At 41.1% G+C, this 19,586-nt stretch overlaps 1 protein-coding gene across 4 annotated transcripts; it reads left to right on the top strand.

Moving 5' to 3' along the window:
• The first annotated feature begins 269 nt into the window (after nucleotides 1–269).
• On the top strand, nucleotides 270–18,339 carry RBM34 (RNA binding motif protein 34). 4 transcript variants are annotated; one of them, XM_081570452.1, is made up of 11 exons: nucleotides 270–396; nucleotides 505–679; nucleotides 1,059–1,195; nucleotides 5,668–5,896; nucleotides 7,366–7,425; nucleotides 10,802–10,845; nucleotides 12,293–12,376; nucleotides 12,518–12,581; nucleotides 14,791–14,830; nucleotides 15,046–15,161; nucleotides 18,000–18,339. In XM_081570452.1, exons 1-11 carry the CDS (start codon nucleotides 344–346, stop codon nucleotides 18,276–18,278), a joined length of 1,281 nt encoding a protein of 426 aa, XP_081426578.1. In that variant the 5' UTR covers nucleotides 270–343; the 3' UTR covers nucleotides 18,279–18,339. The 4 variants fall into 4 exon arrangements, with proteins under 4 accessions (XP_081426578.1, XP_081426576.1, XP_081426580.1 ...); XM_081570450.1 differs by having other exon boundaries at nucleotides 15,043–15,161; XM_081570454.1 differs by having other exon boundaries at nucleotides 505–683; nucleotides 1,063–1,195.
• Nucleotides 18,340–19,586: the final 1,247 nt, after the last annotated feature.

Genomic DNA, 19,586 nt, shown 5'->3' with positions numbered 1-19,586 from the left:
TTTTCCCTCTGCTTGGATTGATACCCCATTCACAGCCTGGCTGATTCTTATTCCTACTTCAGACCTGAACTACTCTCGGAAGAAGAGTAGGTCTCAGCCAAAGAGTTAGGTGCAAACCGACTCGAAAGTCCGGCTTCGACCGGCAGGCTCGCTGTGTCCTCCCCGATCCGCTATCTCCGCCCCCATCCTCTGTCTCCGCCCCTTCGCCCGCTGTCTCCGCCCCTAGCGCGTCCTGAGAGACTCCTGGGGCGGAAGGGGCGTGGCTCCGAGAGCCGAGCAGTGGAGACACGGAAGTGCGGGCTCACGTGCTGTTGCTGCAGGCTGGGAGGCTTTTAAGTGAAAAATGGCCCTGGAAGGGAAGAACAAACGGGAGAAAAAGCAGAGTGTGCAAGAGGGGTGAGTGGCTCGTGGCTCGTCTGCCTGGGCGGGAATGCGTTCGGGAGCTCAGGGTGCGAGGGGTGGGGCTTGGAATCATGCCGTTGAGTCTCTGGCGTCCGTGTTTAGAGAGAAACCGGACGACGGCGCTTGTGGAAATCTGGAAGGAGACTATGAGGTTGGACAAGTCGCCAATAGTTTATTCCGCGGGAAGCAACCCTCCAGGGGCAGTACGGGTCGGCTGGCTTCCCTCTTCGGCCCTGTGAAGCCTCAGCTTCAACCCGTGTACGTGCCTGTGCCTAAAGTAAGTCACTGCGTTCTACTCCGAATGGCCCATTAGAACAACTTTAAAACAAGCAACCTACCTTGCAGGGGATGCTATGTAAACTGGGGCAGATAGGATCAATTTTCAATAACCTTTCATTACTGGATGTACCAGTGAGAGAGAAAAGATACTACTTTAGAAAGACCACTAAATGATGAGATCTCAAACATAACTTTAAACTTTTAAAAGGAAGCCATCGATTTATATTTGTGCAAAAAAATAATAATAATAATAATAGCTTCTGATTTTACTCTAAATCAACTTAGCAATTTAGACTTTAAAATAATTTAAATTAGTTTTTATAGTATTTTATGCTTAACTCAAAAATTTCTTTTTAATCAAAACAAAAAAATAAAAGGAAGCCATCAAAAAAAGGAAACGAGATGAGGAGGAAGAAAGTTCACCCCAAATCCAAAGGCCACTTTTGCAAGAACCTGCCAAAAAAATGAAAGTGAAAAAGAAACTTTCTGATGCAGAGAAGAAGTTGGCAAACAGGTTGGTAAAATTCTTCTAAGTTGATGGTAAAGAAATCAGATGGTAACAGAATTGAGATTCTTATACTGGTAATATTCATTTCATTTTTTTTTTCTCACTTCATAGTTCTCTCTGTCTAAAATTTTTTTATTATGTTAAGTCCCATACATATTCAAAAATTGAAAAGAGTAAGGAACCCCATGTACCCAGCATCATCAGTAATTAATACTTGGCAAATCTTGTTTATCTTTACCCTGTTCATATCTTCCTCATTGTTTGGAAGCAAACCTAAGATTTAGGTTTCATCTATAAATATTACTGCATGTATATAAAAAATGAGTTTGGTTTTCTTAAACTTACTCAGTCAGAGATCAGATTCCTCCATTAGCTCAATTTTTTTTTAAACAGTAATTTGAATTGAGATCCATATAGCAGTACCGCTATACGTTTCTAGTTAACTTTCCTCAGTCTCAGGCCACTCTCTTCACGCTCTTTATATCTCTGTTCTCTGTTGGCAGGTAATCTTGTTACCTATTCTGAGAGTTATGAATTGCAAACAGTTGTGAATTACTTCCTTTCGTCCTCCTCCTGATTGCAGCTATGCACATTTTTAGTTTCTTCCCCTTTCAGGGAAGGGTGTCTTACGCCCTGTCCAAGATTACTGCAGTCTCCTGTACTGCTTATATATACCATGTACCTCTTCTGTCTTCTCAGAGGTTATGCCATCAAATATGTATATCCATTTCTCCTGTTTCCTGTATCTTTGATCTGTCCACTCAAGATTCTCTTAAAGATTCTCATCTTAAAGAAATCCAACAAACCCCTGTCCACAGTCTGACCCCTGAATCTTTCTTTCATCATTGAGCTTTTAGAAAAAGAAGTCTCTACTTGCTCTCTCTTCCTTTTCTTGATCTATCTTCTCTTCCACACACTGGCACTCTGGTTGTTAATTTTTTATTTGATCTGACCATACTTCTGAAACAGTGCTCAGAGAAGCCATTCTGACCTAGGTGCCACATTTAATAGGGAGCATTGCCTCTAACTATAGCCCTTTCTTTTACATGTCACGTGGTTGCTATTCTTCTTGAAGCTATTGCATTCTTTGATGGCAACCTCTTCCGAGTCTCCAGTTCTCTGTCTGTTCTTTCTCCTGTTATGTCAGGCATCTTTCCTTCTGACTGTTCCTTAAATGTTCATTTCGCTTGGGATTCTGTTCTTGGTCATCTCATGATTCTTTTTTATACCCATCAATCTGGGCAGTCTCCCAGTCTGTGTGGCTCTAGCATTCTGATCTCTCTCTCTTTAAAACATAGATTTATTTGACTGGGCCAGGTCTTAGTTGTGACATGAGGGATCTTTTAGTTGCAGCACGTGGGATATAATTCCCTGACTAGGGATGGAGAACAGGCCCCCTGCCTTGGGAGCGCAGAGTCTTAGCCACTGGTGAAAGTGAAAATGTTAGTTGCTCAAACGTGTCCAACTCTTTGCAACTGCATGGACTGTAACCCTCCAGGCTCCTCTGTCCATGGGATTTTCCAGGTGAGAATACTGGAGTGGGTGGCCATTTCCTTCTCCAGGGTATCTTCCCTACCCAGGGATCGAACCCAGGTCTCCCGCATTGAGGTCAGAATTTTTACTGTCTGAGCCACGAGGGAAGCCCACTGGACCATCAGGGAAATCCCCTGATCTCTATTGCTTGATCTGTAAACTTGCATATCTGTTTGTCAGCCTGTTCATTAGTTGTTGTTGTTGTTCAGTTGCTCAGTCATATCTGACTCTCTGCAACCCCGCGGGCTGCAGCAGGCCAGCTTCCCTGTCTTTCACCATCTTCCAGAGTTTGCTTAAACTCATGTCCATTGAGTTGGTGATGTCATCCGTCATCTCGTCCTCTGTCGTCCCCTTCTCCTGCCCTCAATCTTTCCAAGCACCAGGGTCTTTTCCAGTGAGTTGGCTCATTGTATCAGATGGCCAATATCTTCAGCCTCAGCATCAGTCCTTCCAATGAATATTCAGAGTTGATTTCCTTTAGGATTGACTGTTTGGATCTCCTTGCAATCCAAGGGACTCTCAAAAGTCTTCTCCAACACCACAGTTTGAAAGCATCAATTTTTTGGCAGTGTCCAATCATGCGATGTCTGCTGCCCATTGGCTTATGCATATACACCTCAAATTCAGGATGCTTCAAACTGATCTCATTATCCTCATCATACCTGTTCCTCTGCATGAGTGGTGCCATCAGCCTTCCAGTTGCCTGCGCCTGTGACATGGGAGTCATTTTAGACTCTTTCTTTTCCCTACATATCTCATAAGTTGCCAAGTCCTAATGAGGCTGTCTTTTAATAATCTCTTATAATCCGCTTTCCCTTTCCATCACCTCTCTTGCTCTGGTGGTTTTGTTGTCTTTTGAGATGCCTGCAGTTGTAACTGTCTCCTTACTGGTCTCCCTTACCCAGCCTTGCCACATTCATAACTATCTTCTGCTCTGCTGCCCATAATGTGAAGTGCCAGGCTGAATGAATCACAAGCTGGAATCAAGACTGTCAGGAGAAGTACCAGCAACCTCAGATATTCAGATACCACTCTAATGGCAGAAAGTGAAGAGGAACTAAAGAGCCTCTTGATGAGGGTGAAAGAGGAGAGTGAAAAAGCTGGCTTAACCTTAGTATTCAAAAAACTAAGATCATGGCATCTGGTCCCATCACTTCATGGAAAATAGATGGGGGAAAAGTGGAAAACAGTGACAGACTTTTTTTTCCTGGGCTTCAAAATCACTGCAGACGGTGACTGCAGCCATGAGATTAAAAGACGACTGCTCCTCAGAAGAAAAGCTCTGGTAAACGTAGATAGCGTATTAAAAATCAGACGTCACTTTGCTCTGCTATAGTCAAAGCTATGGTGTTTTCCAGTAGTCATGTGCAGATGTGAAAGTTGGACCATAAAGAGGGCTGTGTGCTGAAGAATTGATGCTTTCAAACTATGGTGCTGGAAAAGCTTCCTGAGAGTCCCTTGGACTGCAAGGAGATCAACCCAGTCAATCCTAAAGGAAATCAACCCTGAATATTCATTGGAAAGACTCATGCTGAAGCTCTAATATTTTGGCTACCTGATGGGAAGAACCAATTCATTGGAAAAGACCCTAATACTGGGAAAGATTGAAGGCAGGAGGAGAAGGGGACGACGGAGGATGAGATGTTTGGATGGCCTCACTGACTCAATGCACATGAATTTAAGCAAACTCCAGGAGATAGTAAAGGACAAGAAAGCCTCCTGGTGTGCTGCAGTCCATGGGGTCCCAGAGTCAATACGACTGAGTGACTGAACAGCAGCTTCTGCCCAAATGACCTGTCATTTCAGGGGCTTTTTCAGACCTTTTTCAGGTCTTCAGGGGCTCCTTGTCTTCTGTGGGATAAAATCTAAGCACTTTTGCATAACAGGCATGGTCCTTCTTGATCTGGTTCCTACCTTACTATTGTGTCTCATTTCATTTCATTCCTGCTAGGTACCTTAAATACCATAGTAAATGGGAAAACTAGGCATATACCCTCTCCTTAGTGGAGCTTGTGGTCTAGTGGAGGGATGATAATGGTCATCATTCACTGAGGACTGACCATGGGCTGTATACTGTCTTTCCTCCTCTGAGAATGTCTCTTGTTTCTTTTATGTTTCTACACCAGGTATTATACATGTTACTATTTTATGGTGAACCTTGCCTGTCTCCTCAGAGACTAGACTGTTAAAAGCTTTTAATGGTCTGCTTTCCTCAGCGGCTAGAACTGAGTAATAAATATTTATTGAGCAAATGAATGAATGAGTTTTATGATGCCTACTACTCATTCTCCCCCCTCACTCCTAAGTTCCTGGTCCAGTTCTCTTTCTGGACTCGTGTGCTTATCCAAGTGCACCAATACTTTACAATACTGGCAGAATTTACTGGGTTGGCCAAAAAGTTCGTTCAGTTTTTTCTATTAACATCTTGTGGAAAGACCCAAACGACCTTTTTGGCCAAGCCAATAATTTTGATAAGCAGTCCTTTAAATATTGCAGTGGAAATCTGGTCTCTCCTGTTAGTCAGATTGGTTTTACAAAGTTAAGTAGTTTGCTGGTCTACTAACCTTAATAGAGCCCCTGGGAGTGCTGCAGTAACTCTAGAATTCTAGAGCAGAGAATGAAATTAGGCATTGGTAGCGGGTAAACTAAATCCCCAAGAGCTTCAAGTGAACCAGCTTTTGTTTGAGTGAACTTTTGTTGCTTTGTTTATTAGTTGGCAGTTTTAACCTATCTTCAGAAATTGACCTTAACTGTTGCTAACTCTTGAGTTTCCTAAAGATAGGAGTCACATTTTGATGATGCTGTTTAAATGTAGATGCGTTTATGAATAGTAAGTTTATGTATAGGAAAGCCAGAAGGAGGTGGGAAGTATTGCTAATCTGTGCTTTGTCAAATGCTAGACCTGACTTCCATGCCCTCTTTTTTTTTTTTTTTGGCTTAAAAAGAGAAGATGCTTTAGCAAGTGCTGATTTAGAAGAAGAAATTCACCAGAAACAAGGGCAGAAAAGGAAAAATTCTCAACCTGGGGTTACAGTCGCAGATAAAGAACTTGATGATGTAGATGAGACAGTTGTAAATCAAAGAAAGAAAATTCAAATCAACCAAGAAGAAGAGAGATTAAAGAATGAGAGAACTGTGTTTGTTGGGAATTTGCCTGTCACCTGTAATAAGAAGGTGAGTGTATAGTCTGTATATTATAAACATGCAGAGAAGTTATTAATCATAATTTTGTTTGTGTGTTAGTTGCTCAATCATGTCCGACTTTGCAAACCCATGGACTACGGTCCACCAGGTTCCTCTGTCGGTGGAATTTTCCAGGCAAGAATACTGGAGAGGGTTGCCATTTCCTCCTCCAGGGAATCTTCTCAACCCAGGGATTGAACCCAAGTCTCCCACATTGCAGGTTCTTTATGGTCTGAGCCGCCCGGGAAGGCCATATCACTTATTGAATAAGCACATAATTAATAAGTCATTAATATATAATTTCATTATAAATGACTATATAAATCATTCGATAGATTCATTCCAGCACCCATCTGCTCCTTTCCATTCCCAAAGTCTCTGCTCTGATTCAGGCTTTTGCAAATCTTGTCTGAACTGTCGCAGTGGTCTCCTATCTGGTGTTTTCCTCCAGCTTTCTCTTCTGTTATATGCCACTAGAACAGAAGCACTGTGTGTGCAGGGATGTTTATCTTTCTTCTTCACTTCTCTGTCACTAGCACTTGAAACAGTGCCTGATGTGTAGTAGAGGCTTGATAAATATTTGTCATGTAAATGAATGTATCCTTCCTAAGTTTCCTCCATTATGTGAAGTTCACTCAACCAAGACATGCCCTTTTCTTTCTGTGTGTTCATGTGATAGTCACCCTGATGGCAATCCCTTGGGTCAAAATCCTGCTTATCTTTTGAGGAACAATTTCAGTTCCACTTTCTTAAAACAATACAAGAAGCTTATTTTCTAGCTTTTCCCTTTCCCCTTTGGCCTTTTTGTCTCCTAGCTTTTGATGGGTGGTTATTTTGTAGAACATAATCCATTTTCCTTAGTAGTGTAGTTTCAGTTTGGTTACTTATTTTCGTGTTAGATTATAAGGGCTCAAGGGAGGGGAGTGTTTGTGAAGCTTTACATGCTTAATAAGTTATTTTTGAATTAAAGTTGCTTATAGACATTATTGTGTGAGCTGTCAAATATACACATTTGTCATATCCTGAGCCAGTCATAAGAATAATGTATACAATTCACCCAAAGATTTTGAATCTGATGGTCTCAGTTCCAGACAATTGAGAAATTTCCCATAGAGACACAAGCATCCTTAAAATCCATTTCTGGTTTAAATAAGCCAGTGTGAAAAGATGACAGAATCTATGGAGCGTATAATACTAGTTTACATGTAGTAAAAGATTATGAAAGACTGAAAGGCAGAAATGTGTATTTCAGGGATAGTAACATGAATTTTGTTTTTTTTTTTTAATATAAGTTTCAGTAGAAACTTTTGTCTTCTAACTGAATAGTTACTTTTCCTGAAATATTCTTGAAACGTGGCAGGAAAAGATTATCCAACCATTTTACTTAATTCTGTTTTGTGGTACTTATTTGATGTTCTTAAAATGGACTAAAATATATGTATCATTTTTTTTTATTTTAGAAGCTGAAGTCATTTTTTAAAGAGTACGGACAGATAGAATCTGTGCGATTTCGTTCTCTGGTATGTTTTCCTTCCTTGAAAGTACATCATCTGAAAATGTATTGCATGTAAATCAGACTTTTTCATGTGTTGGTTTTAGTGAGATGAAGGAGCTCTTGACTTTAACCTGTAGAATTAACAGGCTCAAATCTAGCGCCAAAGCAGAGTCACACTTGCTAACTATTACTGACCTTTGGACTTTGTTAGGTAATTTAATGAATTCACATAGTAAAATGATATCCTTCCTAAGTATATTTTGGAGGATGGATCTCTGACTTTTGTTTGTGAGTCAGTTGAACAGGTGGAGACGTTCAGCCTATTGAGTAGCATTTCTGGAATCACAGCTGTACATATGGGTGGTTTGCCTGACTCTGCAGAGCAGTACTTATGCTCTGACATAGAAAGATAAAGTATGTTTAATCAGTTTAATGTTAAAACTTTATGGAAGTAAATGGTATCTGATTTCACCAATTGAGTGCTCTGTAGACCAGTTACAGCCATGTTCCTTGGAGCATGAAGAAGCATCATTCATAGATTTTTTTAAATATAATTAATATGTATTAGAATATAAGAAATGTTTATTCCTTGTTTCCAACTGCTCTTTCTCAGTGTGATTCTCTAAAATGGGGTTTCTCAACCTTGATACCATTGACATTTGATGCTGGATAACTGTGTGTTGTTGGACACTGACCTGTGCGATACAGCATCCCTGGCCTCTGCCCACTGGGTGCTGGTAGTGTCTTTCCCACCCCAGTCGTAACAACCCATTGCCAAATGTCCCCAGCAGGCAAAACTGCCCACTTCTCTAAGAGTAGACCTTTCTTAAGGTTTGGCACAGTCTCCATGATTACTATCATGGTGTTAGTTTCTTCCGTTTATCACGTATGTATTCTGTCAGCCCTTCTGAGTCCTGTTTCCTCATATCAGATCCTTGCCTGACACATCCACGGAGTTGTCCTGCCAGCACCCCATTTTCAGCCCCTCTGTGCTCACCTGCATTGATCCCCCACCCCATCCTATGCCATCTGCTGATTATCTGTTCTTTAGTACCGCTCAGGCTGCCAGCCTTGGACTCTTTTCTTTAGCCCATCCAGCCTGTTGCTTGTCATCCCTGCCTGGTTTTCAACTGTGGTTTCTTCTGAAGATGAGTCATTCCTTCCTTTTTCCATTTTCCCACCTAAGTTTTCACTTCTTGCCAAAATAGTTGCAGAGGCCTAGTACAGTTCCTGCTTTCAGTCTGCCTCACATGTATCCAGCACACCTCTGTCTACTTAATCTTCCTAAAGCACTTCTTCCTGGAACTCCTAACCCGAAATCCCTCTCCTCCCCTCCCCTCCCCGGAACATCACACACACACACACACACACACACACACAACATCACACACACACACACACACACACACACACACACACACACACACACAACATCACACACACACACACACACACACACACACACACACACACACACACACACACACACACACACACACACACACACACACACACACACCGCATACATGCACGCACGCACGGGAGGTGCCTAAAATCTCGTCATTTTTCTAGCTGTTAGTTCTTCCCGACACCCTGACAGTCTGCACAGGGTGGCCCTGGGGCCCTGCATTCTTCCACACGTGACTGTCCTGCAGCCTGGGCGCTGTGCTTATAGCAGATCATACACTTGGGCCTTCCCACCCTTGTCCTTTTGCTCAGTTCTTTGTTTTTTTAACTTAGGTAAAATCGGTATGTAACATTATATTAATTTCAGGTGTTCAGTGTAACAGTCCAGCGTTTGTTTCCACTACAGAGTGGTCACCACCGTGAGTCTAGGCACCATCTGTCACTGTGCACTTGAGCCCCTTCACTCATTTTGCCCACTCTGTACCCCCATCTGTTCTCTGTATCTCTTGAGTTTTGTTTTATTTTGTTTTTTTATTTGGTCATAGTGTGAGGCTTGTAGGATTTTAGTTTCCCAACCAGGGATCAAACCTGGGCCCTTGGCAGTGAGCTCACAGAGTGCTAACCACTGGACTACCAGGGAATTCCCTGTTTTGTTTTTTAGATTGCACGAATGAGTGACATCATGGGGTATTTGTCTTTATTTCCCTTAGCGTACCCTCAGCATGTATCCATGTTGTCACAAATGGCAAGATTTCCTTCTTTTTTATGGCTGAGTAGTATTTCACTGTATGTATATTCTGGGAATCCTTCTTAAACTCTCATTTTGCCAATCAAGATAATATGTATTTTTCAGAAGGCATTTAAGATGTCACTTACTCAAGGCTTTTTCATACTTTATAACATTAGGTGGTATTTTTTTCCCCCTGAATCCTGTTTGTAGTTTATTGCTTTATGCTACATCTATCTATTTATTCTTATCTTTAATAGCAGGGCACAGGTCCTTGAGAGCTCCTAGAAGGCACCTAGTAGATGTGTTTTGATGCCTGGCATTCACATGTTGATTATTCACGTGGGCATTTCTCATGTCTTGCATGGTATTTCTGTGTATATTCTGAGAGTTTTACCATTTGTTAGTTGGAGCAAGACAGACTAAGAAGTAGTAGTTCAAATTTCTTACTTTTACTATGTAAACCAGCAAATGACTAAAAGACAAGTTTTCCAGAGGAGATTTATAGTGACTGCTCTGAATGAGATTGGTGTTTATAGAGACCCCTGGACTGTGAACTTGGCAGTTTGTATCTTTTTACTTTCCTATTCACGGTACCTGGTGGTATTTGGCACATTGCTGTTAGTCACCATTGTTGACTTGAATTTCTACCTTCTCCATAAAGTTTTCCATACCTGTTCCCTTCACTCTTAGGTACCATATATGACTGAAAATAGCATGATCCTGAAAAAAGGGAGATTCCATTATTTGTCCAAGGACACATACTGAAGGGTTTTGTTTTGTTTTTGCCAGTTGACATATATCAACCCTTAGAGATATGAGTGAAGTCATGTCTTCTTATATTATTTATCAATTAAGTTAAACATATTTAAAATCATATAGCATATTCAATAAAATGTCAACTTAGAAGTGTCCCTTTTTTCCATGCTCATTTCATAAAACAGTTTTCCTTAACACTCTTCACATGTGTCTTCAACAACATCGTCTCTTCATATGACTAGCAACTCCTTCAAGTCATCCATTATTTCCGTCTAGTTTGAGAGTCCCTGCCTATGAAATCTGAATATGACACTGTCATTGGAAATGTCTGTCTTCAGCCACAAGGTCCCACTCATACAACATTAGGACAGCTGTTTCTGATTCAGTATTTCCTTAGTTTTTATTCCATATCGGAGTTAGGTATTTATAATTCAATTAATTAAAATATAATTATTTTGAAATAATGTCAAATGATGACTTTCCTGTATTATTTTTTTTTCTCTTAAAGATTCCAGCAGAGGGAACTTTGTCCAAAAAGTTGGCAGCAATAAAGTAAGTTTATAATTAGAGAAAGGGAGTACTTGTAAATTCTCTTCCATTTTGGTGAAAAATGAGATAATTTCTTAACCTCACAGATGTTTATATTTGGATGAACCATCGTGGTTTATTGTTTCTGATGTCTGTAATAACATATAAATTTGTCAGATGTTTGTCTTCAAGCCTCAACGTAAGTTGTAGAGTCACAGAAAGAAGTGCTGCTGCTGCTAAGTCGCTTCAGTCGTGTCCGACTCTGTGCGACCCCTTAGACGGCAGCCACCGGGCTCCGACGTCCCTGGGATTCTCCAGGCAAGAATACTGGAGTGGGTTGCCATTTCCTTCTCCAGTGCATGAAAGGGAAAAGTGAAAGTGAAGTCGCTCAGTCGTGTCCGACTCTTAGCGACCCCATGGACTGTGGCCTACCAGGCTCCTCCATCCATGGGATTTTCCAGAAGTGCAGAATAACTTAAAATGTGCCATGAGAAATGAGAAATTTCAGAGACGTTTAATCAGACATAGTGTGTGAAGAGAGTAAGAAAGTTTTGCATCTAAATATTCTATTATAAATCACAAGTATCACATTTTATCAGTTCTAAGGCACACATTTCCTGTACCTTAACATTTTTAAGCTAAAAATGCATCTTCAAATCAGAGGTGCCTCATGATTGCTGTTGGTTGGCCAGGTTTTTCCAGGGAAATTCTTTAGCTTAAACTATAAGATAGATAAATTGGGAATCAGATTAAACAGGATTCTAAAGACTTTTCAAGTGGAAAACTGGACAAGACCAAAGTATGTCTCGGGGTAGACACTTGGGTGATAAAACCACATAAATATGCAGGGAAGTGGTTCCTATAAAGGTGAGAGTGGTGGTTGCCTTTGAAGAAGAGGAAGGGCTGCAGTTGTTGGGGCCGCAGAGAGGCTACAAGGGTGCTAAGTGCTACGTTGCTTCAGTCATGTCCAGCTGTTTGCAACCCCCATGGCCTGTAGCCTGCCAGCCTCCTCTGTCCATGGGATTCTCCAGGCAAGAACACTGGAGTGGGTTGCTATTTGGGTATTACCCTGTTAATAATTTCCTTAGCTGTACACATTTATAGGTTTGTATAGTTTTTATTTTACAGTAAAAAGAAAAAAGCAAGTTGTTTTCCCCATTTATGTGTGTATTAGATACAGAGCTGCAGCTAAGGTGATAGTTTGTCATATGGTGGGGTTGCCTGGGGTGGTCTCCTGCTTTCTCACAGTGATGACTGGGAAGAGGGCATGGGTCATGTGTTTCACCATTATCTGTACAAGTTGTGTGTTATTTTAGGGGTTATTACTAAATGTTTATGAAAAGAATTTATGAAAATCCCCCCAGAAATTCTTGTCATAGGTGTTGATTGAGAGTGTAAAACGAGCTGTATTTATTTTAGTGACTTTGGGATTAGCGAATTTTACAGTCTTTTTTTTTTTTTTTTAATGTAGGCGTAAAATTCATCCGGATCAGAAAAATATTAATGCTTATGTTGTGTTTAAGGATGAGAGTGCTGCTACAAAAGCACTGGAGAGGTAATTTCATCTCTTTGATGGTTGAACAGAATTATTCTACGTATGAGTGCTTTCTTTATTCTTTGGGTTCACTTCAGATTAAATACCCCAGCAGCTCGGTGCTTGTTTTTGACAGCCATTTTCTCTTCATATTTATCACAGAAATGGGGCCCAAATTGCAGAAGGATTTCGTGTTAGAGTGGATCTTGCAACCGAGACCTCCTCCGTAAGTAGTTCTTGCACTGTCTGAAGAAGTTCACTGGAGTATTGTAGAGAAGAACATTTTCTTCTGAGCTTGTGCTGAGAGAGGAGTTGGGTTAGCCAGGAGCATGAGGGAATTAGAGGAAATAGCCTCTGCCCTCTGTGGTCTCAGCGTGGCTGCCTGGGGCGGGCGAGGGCTTAAGTCAACATTGCTCATTCGTGCTTGTGCTGTCACTTCAGTCATGTCCAACTCTTTGTAACCTCATGGACTGTAGCCCGCCAGGCTCCTCTGTCCGTGGGATTTCCCAGGCAAGAATCCTGGAGTGGGTTATCATTTCTCCTCCAGGAGATGTTCTCAAGTCATGGATTGAACCCACGTTTCCTGCATTGGCAGGTGGATTCTTTACCACTAAACCACCTGGGAAGCCTCTAGCTTTTGATTTTTATTTTCTTTTCGGTTGTGCCATGCAGCATGTAGGATCTTAGTTCCCCAAACCAGGGATTGAACCTGCACTCCCTACATTGGAAGCATAGAGTCTTAACCATTGGACTACCAGGGAACTCCACGTCAGCATTAGCTTCAAGAAAGTGGTTCCCCAGACTTCTGGACTCAGTGGGAAAAGGTGAGGGTAGGATGATTTGAGAGAATAGCATTGAAACATGTATATTATCATATGTGAAACAGATTGCCCGTCCAGGTTCAATGCATGAGACAAGGTGCTCAGGGCTGGTGCACTGGGATGACCCTGAGGGGTGGGAGGGGGTTTCAGGATGGGGAACACATGTACACCCGTGGCGGATCCATGTCAATGTATGGCAGAACCATTACAATATTGTAAAGTAATTAGCCTCCAATTAAAAGAAATTGATTGATTAAGAAAAAGAAAGAAAGTGGTTCCCACTCCTACACTAGATCCAATAATCCTAGAGAGTGTGGCTGAAAGGTATATTAAAGAGCATCAGAGCCAGCACCTTATTTATAGACTAAGGTCTGGAGTTAAATTACTCATTAACAGTTTTTAGTTCCTGCTCTGTGTCAGGTGTTCAGTGCTGAGATACAGTCTCAGTTGTCTAGGAGTTCACAGTGTAAAGGTAAAGGTGAGCAGATGGGCTGACCGTGGCACTGTTTTAGATAAATTCTTTCATAAACGTCAGCTCAGGAATGGGCCACTCAGTGTGGGAGGTTGCCAGCAAGAAGGGACAAAGGAGGGTTTCCTGGAGAACAGGTGTTCTATCAGTGTTATATGGGCAAAAAAATTTTGAACAGTGTGAATGGTGGGACCAAAACCTAATCCTTTGTGGGGGTTCCAAGAGCTCGATACAGTTATTAGTGGGTAGAGTGTGAGGAGAGGCCACAGTCAGAGTTGCTGTTGGAGAAACAGGTGGAGGGCAGTCATGATGACTATGGCCTACCATGTTGAGGATTCTAGGTTTTGTTCAGAAGCCTTTCCTTGGGATCTCTTGAAATGAATGAAGCATGAGTTGGTAAGAACTCACTGCAGAAACAGAATGTGTTACTGTCGGTGTCAGGGTAGCTAGGTGAGAAATGACCAAGGCCTGGTTGACTGTCCTGGCTTTGATGGTGGACCTGGCACCAAATAGCGAACTGGCCAGAGGGCCCAATGTTTGCTCCCCGTTTCTGTGAGTAAAGTTTTATTGCTACACAACCATACCCGTTACTTGCTCAGCCATGTCTGACTCTTTGCAACCCCATGGACTGTAGCCTGCCAGCTCCTCTGTCATGGGATTCTTCAGGCAAGAACACAAGTGGGTTGCCATTTCCTCCTCCAGGGGATCTTTCTGACCCAGGAATTGAAGCCAAGTCTCTTGCATTGGCAGGTGGATTCTTTACCACTGATCTACCTGGGAAACCCGTTAGTTTTGTGTTACTTTGCTTTAACAGCAGAGGCAAGGGGTACAGCAGAGACTGCGAGGCCCACAAAGCCTAAAATACTTGCTTTCTGGCCCTTTATAGAAAAAGTGTGCCCATCCCCAAAGGAGCAGGCCTTTCTTGAGCACTGCCATATTGTCAGTGCCAGCTGTGAACGGAAGCCACTCCTCGTTCTGGGGCTCATACTTCTGTGGGAAAGATGAAAGAAGCCGAATCCAACAGGGGCCTGATAGGCAGGGGAATCAGATGGAGCCCCCCAGACATATGCTGTGAGGGAAAGAGTGGACTTCATGGTGACTTCCGTTTTCTGCTTCGTGAGTGATTTTTTTATTTTGTGTTTCAGAGGGACAAGAGATCCATATTTGTGGGGAATCTCCCATACAGTAAGTTTGTTTAAATAAAAAAGTATCTGTTTGTCATTGAAGTAATGCAATAATACCCAAGTGTTTTGCTTTAAGACTAACTTTAGAAAGTATTGAATGTAACTTGACTAATTAGTGCGAGGCTGTGCTTACCTTTATGTATTATTAAACATCTCTAACTTCCTGAGGCGATTCCAAGTCCTTACTTCCCCTTTGGTTGAACCTGTTTTTAGAAGTTGAAGAACCTGCTGTTGAGAAACACTTTTTGGCCTGTGGGAACGTTGTGGCTGTGAGGATTGTGCGGGATCAAGTTACTGGACTCGGCAGAGGCTTTGGCTACGTGCTCTTTGAGGTACGGAGGTTAATGTGTCATTACTGTCCTTGAAGCGTGTTGGGGGAGGCTGTGACTATTGTCCCATCATTCAGCCATAACTCTCGCTCACCCTCAGACTGCACCCTAAGTAAATTCACAACCTGCCATAATAGAGCACCGTTCCTAAAAGTGCATCCAACCATGTGATGTCCTGTTTGTTTCTCCATATTAATGTTATGAAATAATGTTTTATTTATTTATTCATTTTGACTTTTGTATCTTATTTATTCTTAATTGGAGGATAATTGCTTTATAGTATTCTGTTGGTTTCCACCATTCATCAACATGAATAAGCCATAGGTGTATATATGTCCCCTCCTTCCTGAACCTCACTCCCACCTCCCACCCCATCCCACCCCACCCCATCCCCCATCTAGGTTTTCACAGAGCACCAAGTTTGTGCTCCCTGCATCATATAGCAAATTCCTACTGGCTGGCTATTTTACATATGTTAGTATGTTTCCATGTTACTCTCAATTCAGGCCCTCTCTTTCCCCCACTGTGTCCATAACTCTGTTCTCTGTGTCTGCATTTCCACTGCTGCCCTGCAAATAGGTTCATCAGTACTATCTTTCTAGATTCCATATATATGCATTAATATACTCTATTGTTTTTGTCTTTTTGACTTACTTTGTATAATAGACTCTTTTAATCCACCTCATTAAAACTGACTCAAATGGCTTCCTTTCTATGGCTGAGTAATATTCCATTGTGTATATGTACCACAACTTCTTCATCCATTCATCTGTTGATGGACATCGAGGTTGTTTCCCTGCCCTAGCTATTGTAAATAGTGCTTCACTGAACATTAGGGTACATGCGTCTGTTTCAGTTATGGTTTCCTCGGGGTTTATGCCCAGTGGTGGGATTGTTGGGTCATATGGTAGGTTTATTCCTAGTTTTTCAAGGAATCTCCATATCGTTCTCCATAGTAGCTGCATCAATTTACATTCCCACCAACAATACAAAAAGGTTGCCGTTTCTCCACACCTTGTCCAACGTTTATTGTTTGTAGATTTTTTGATAATGACCATTCTGACCAGTTGAAGTGATAGCTCATTGTAGTTTGATTTGCATTTCTCTAATAGTGAGCGATGTTGAGCATCTTGTCATGGGTTTATTAGTCATCTGTATGTCTTTGGAGAAATGTGTGCTAGGTCTTCTGCCTACTTTTTGATTGGGTTGTTTTTCTGGTATTGAACTGCATGAGCTGCTTGTATATTTTGGAGATTAATCCTTTGTCAGTTGTTCTCATTAAATAATGTTTTAGATGCTGGCTTTTAAAAGTATTGGGCTTCCCTGGTGGCTCAGCAGTAAAGAATCTGCCTGCTTATGCAGAAGATGCAAGTTCGATCCCTGGGTTGGGGAAAATCCCCTGGAGAAGGAAATGGCAACCCACTCTAGTAGTCTGCCTGGGAAATCCCATGGACGGAGGAGCCTGGTAGGCTATAGTTCATGGGGTCTCCAATAGTCAGACACAACTTAGTGACTAAACAACAACATTAAAGCTACTAAATCTCCAACTCTCTACCTTCTGTAAAAAGAGAAAATTGACTGTTCACTCAGCTAAAAGAAAATTTTAGTTTTTGTTACACAATTTATATTTAGTTTGCTAAATATTAACCAGTATCTTGTGTCTAAAATTACTGGAATACACATACAACCCAAAGGCACTTAAGTTTTTCTTCCCTCTACAATCACCCATTTGTATATTTCCTCTCAGTTTTTACCTGTGCCTTTTTATGGTCATACTTAATATTTGTGAACATAAGGTTCTGTAAGCTGCCTTTATGTTGTTCTCTATTGTGTAAGTATGTTCCATTGAGGGATGTAACATAATTTATACTGTCTTTTCCCTAGTGTTTCCCAAATGTGACACATGTGTAATTTTCTCTTTTTCCCTGTAATAATGAAATTGGAGTGATTTTTTTTTCCTTCAAATGTTTGCCTCCATTTTTGGATTACTTCTTTAGAAAGTTCCCCGGTGGGTTGTCACTAACCAGATCAAGACATGTGACTGTTTTTAAGGCTCTTCGTATGTAGGACTATATGGGTTTGAAGGAAAGGACTCACAGCCTGATGCTTCCATCATGACTGTGGTGTAACAGTCTTGCTGTCTCCCTGCTCTCTGTCTTCTGACTACTGATAAGTTTGTAAACCCCTATAACAAACATGTCATGAATATTTAGAGTTGTTAACACTGAGTTAGAATAAAAGAGTAACAGTATTTGAGGTCTAAATGGCACCCTGAAGGCATCTAGTCCAACATCTCAAAGATTGTAATAGAGTTCTCTGTTCTCAAATGAACCAGTACAGCAGGGGCTTTGCAGGAAGAGACTCATAAGGAGGAGCTTCATTGGTTTAAAAGGCCACATAAGATTGATCTCCTTAGTTGAAAGTTCATTTTACGTTGAGAAAAATGAAGGCTCTTTGATTGTGGGCTTACCTGGTCATTTGACAAGGCAGCCTAAGTGCTTCCTGGGGAGAAACGCATGAGGGTACATGATTAAAACTGCAAGCACAGCTGCTGAAACACTGGGGCTTGGACTTCCTACCTGTGGAAGTGAGCGAGGTTTCTACTTTTTCTTTCTTTGGCCACAGGGAGGCAGGTGGGATCTTTGTTCCCCAACAAGGGATGGAACCTGTGCCCTCTGCAGTGGAAACACAGAATTCTAACCACTGAACTGCCAGGGAATTCCCAACAGGGGTTTCTGTATGACAAGCTTGAAAATTATTCTAATCCATAAAAGTTGTAATTTTGCTAGATTCTTTGCAGATGAGTTTCTGTAAAATTTAATATATTGATTTTTGTTACAGAATACAGATGCTGTTCATCTTGCTCTGAAATTAAATAATTCTGAACTGATGGGAAGAAAACTCAGAGTCATGCGTTCTGTCCATAAAGAAAAGTTAAAACAAAATTCAAATCCTAGTTTGAAGAATGTCAGTAAACCTAAGCAGGGACTTAACTTTGCTTCAAAAAGTGCACAAAATTCTAAAAGTTTGTTTATTGGAGAAAAAGCTATTCTCATGAAGAAGAAAAAGAAAGGACAGAAGAAAAGTAGACGAACTAAGACACAGAAAAAGCAGAAGTAACAACCTGAAGATTTTTTTTTTTCCCTCACTGACTACTGGTAATAAAATTGTGATAAATCCATGTACTGAGTTTCAGAATTTTTTATATATGTGAAACATGGACACTTTTTCAGTTATTCATGTTGTAATACTACCTTTGAAGCAACTATTTTAAGATGTAAGCAGTTCAGTCATCATGTAATACTGCTGATGGTATGAGAGATGATTTTAAGTGTAGGGTGAACATTTAGAATTTTAGTGGTTATGTATTATTTTACCATATATTGCAAATATACAATACCTGTCATTTTTAAGAATTACTTGGGATGAGACTTAAGTTTAAAAGTGAGTAAATTTAAAGAAAAATGAAACAACCTTAATACTTATTGTACCTAGACAAAGTATCTAAATAATAGTGGGAATACTGATTGATCTGAGGTCAAATGATAATCCCTAAGAAGTAGTTTTGAGGGCTGGTATATGATAGCTAGTCATTTTTCTTCCTTTCTCTTGCACTTATAATAAGTGGAGTTATAGGTTTTAATTTTATTTCATCAACCTAATAACTAAACAGGAATTTTATAGCAAATGTAGGTCTGATTTCTTATTCTTAATTGGTGATTAGATTGGTTACTGCTGCTGCTGCTAAGTCGCTTCAGTCGTGTCCGACTCTGTGCGACCCCATAGACGGCAGCCACCGGGCTCCGACGTCCCTGGGATTCTCCAGGCAAGAATACTGGAGTGGGTTGCCATTTCCTTCTCCAGTGCATGAAAGGGAAAAGTGAAAGTGAAGTCGCTCAGTCGTGTCCGACTCTTAGCGACCCCATGGACTGTGGCCTACCAGGCTCCTCCATCCATGGGATTTTCCAGGTAAGAGTACTGGAGTGGGGTGCCATTGCCTTCTCCAGTCCTTGGTAAATTTGCTATAAGGCAGATTTTTACTTTTAGTTCTATTTTTTTTTTAATTTTATTTATTTATTTTTGGCTGCACTGAGTCTTCATCTTTTCTCTAGTTGCAGCAAGCGGGTTGTGGTGCACAGGCTAAAGGGCGCATGGACTCCGTAGTTGTGGTACATGGGATTAGTTGCCCCACAACATGTGGAATCATCCTGGAGCAGGGATCAAACCCGTGTCCCCTGCGTTGTCAGGCTGATTGTTAACTACTGGACTGTCCCACTTCTATTTTTAATTTGAAAAATATTCTCCCAGGAAAACTTGTGATACTTAAATTAATGTCACCCAATAGAATGAAACTATTTTTAAAAAATCATATTTAGTGACTTCCCAAGGACTGTTGGACTTCCTTGGTGGCAAGGTAAAGAATCTGCC

The sequence above is a fragment of the Giraffa tippelskirchi genome, chromosome 2 (genome assembly GCF_054371585.1).
Source record: "Giraffa tippelskirchi isolate mGirTip1 chromosome 2, T2T-mGirTip1v1.2.pri, whole genome shotgun sequence".
NCBI lineage: Eukaryota > Metazoa > Chordata > Mammalia > Artiodactyla > Giraffidae > Giraffa > Giraffa tippelskirchi.
This window is presented reverse-complemented; position numbering and strand designations above follow the sequence as displayed.

Bases quoted from the DNA above. Each gene is read 5' to 3' on its own strand.
- RBM34 (XM_081570450.1), top strand. From the start codon at position 344: ATGGCCCTGGAAGGGAAGAACAAACGGGAGAAAAAGCAGAGTGTGCAA. The intron at 5,897-7,365 runs GTGAGTGTATAG...TTTTTATTTTAG, and splicing joins CTGTCACCTGTAATAAGAAG to AAGCTGAAGTCATTTTTTAA. The intron at 14,831-15,042 runs GTAAGTTTGTTT...ACCTGTTTTTAG, and splicing joins TGTGGGGAATCTCCCATACA to AAGTTGAAGAACCTGCTGTT.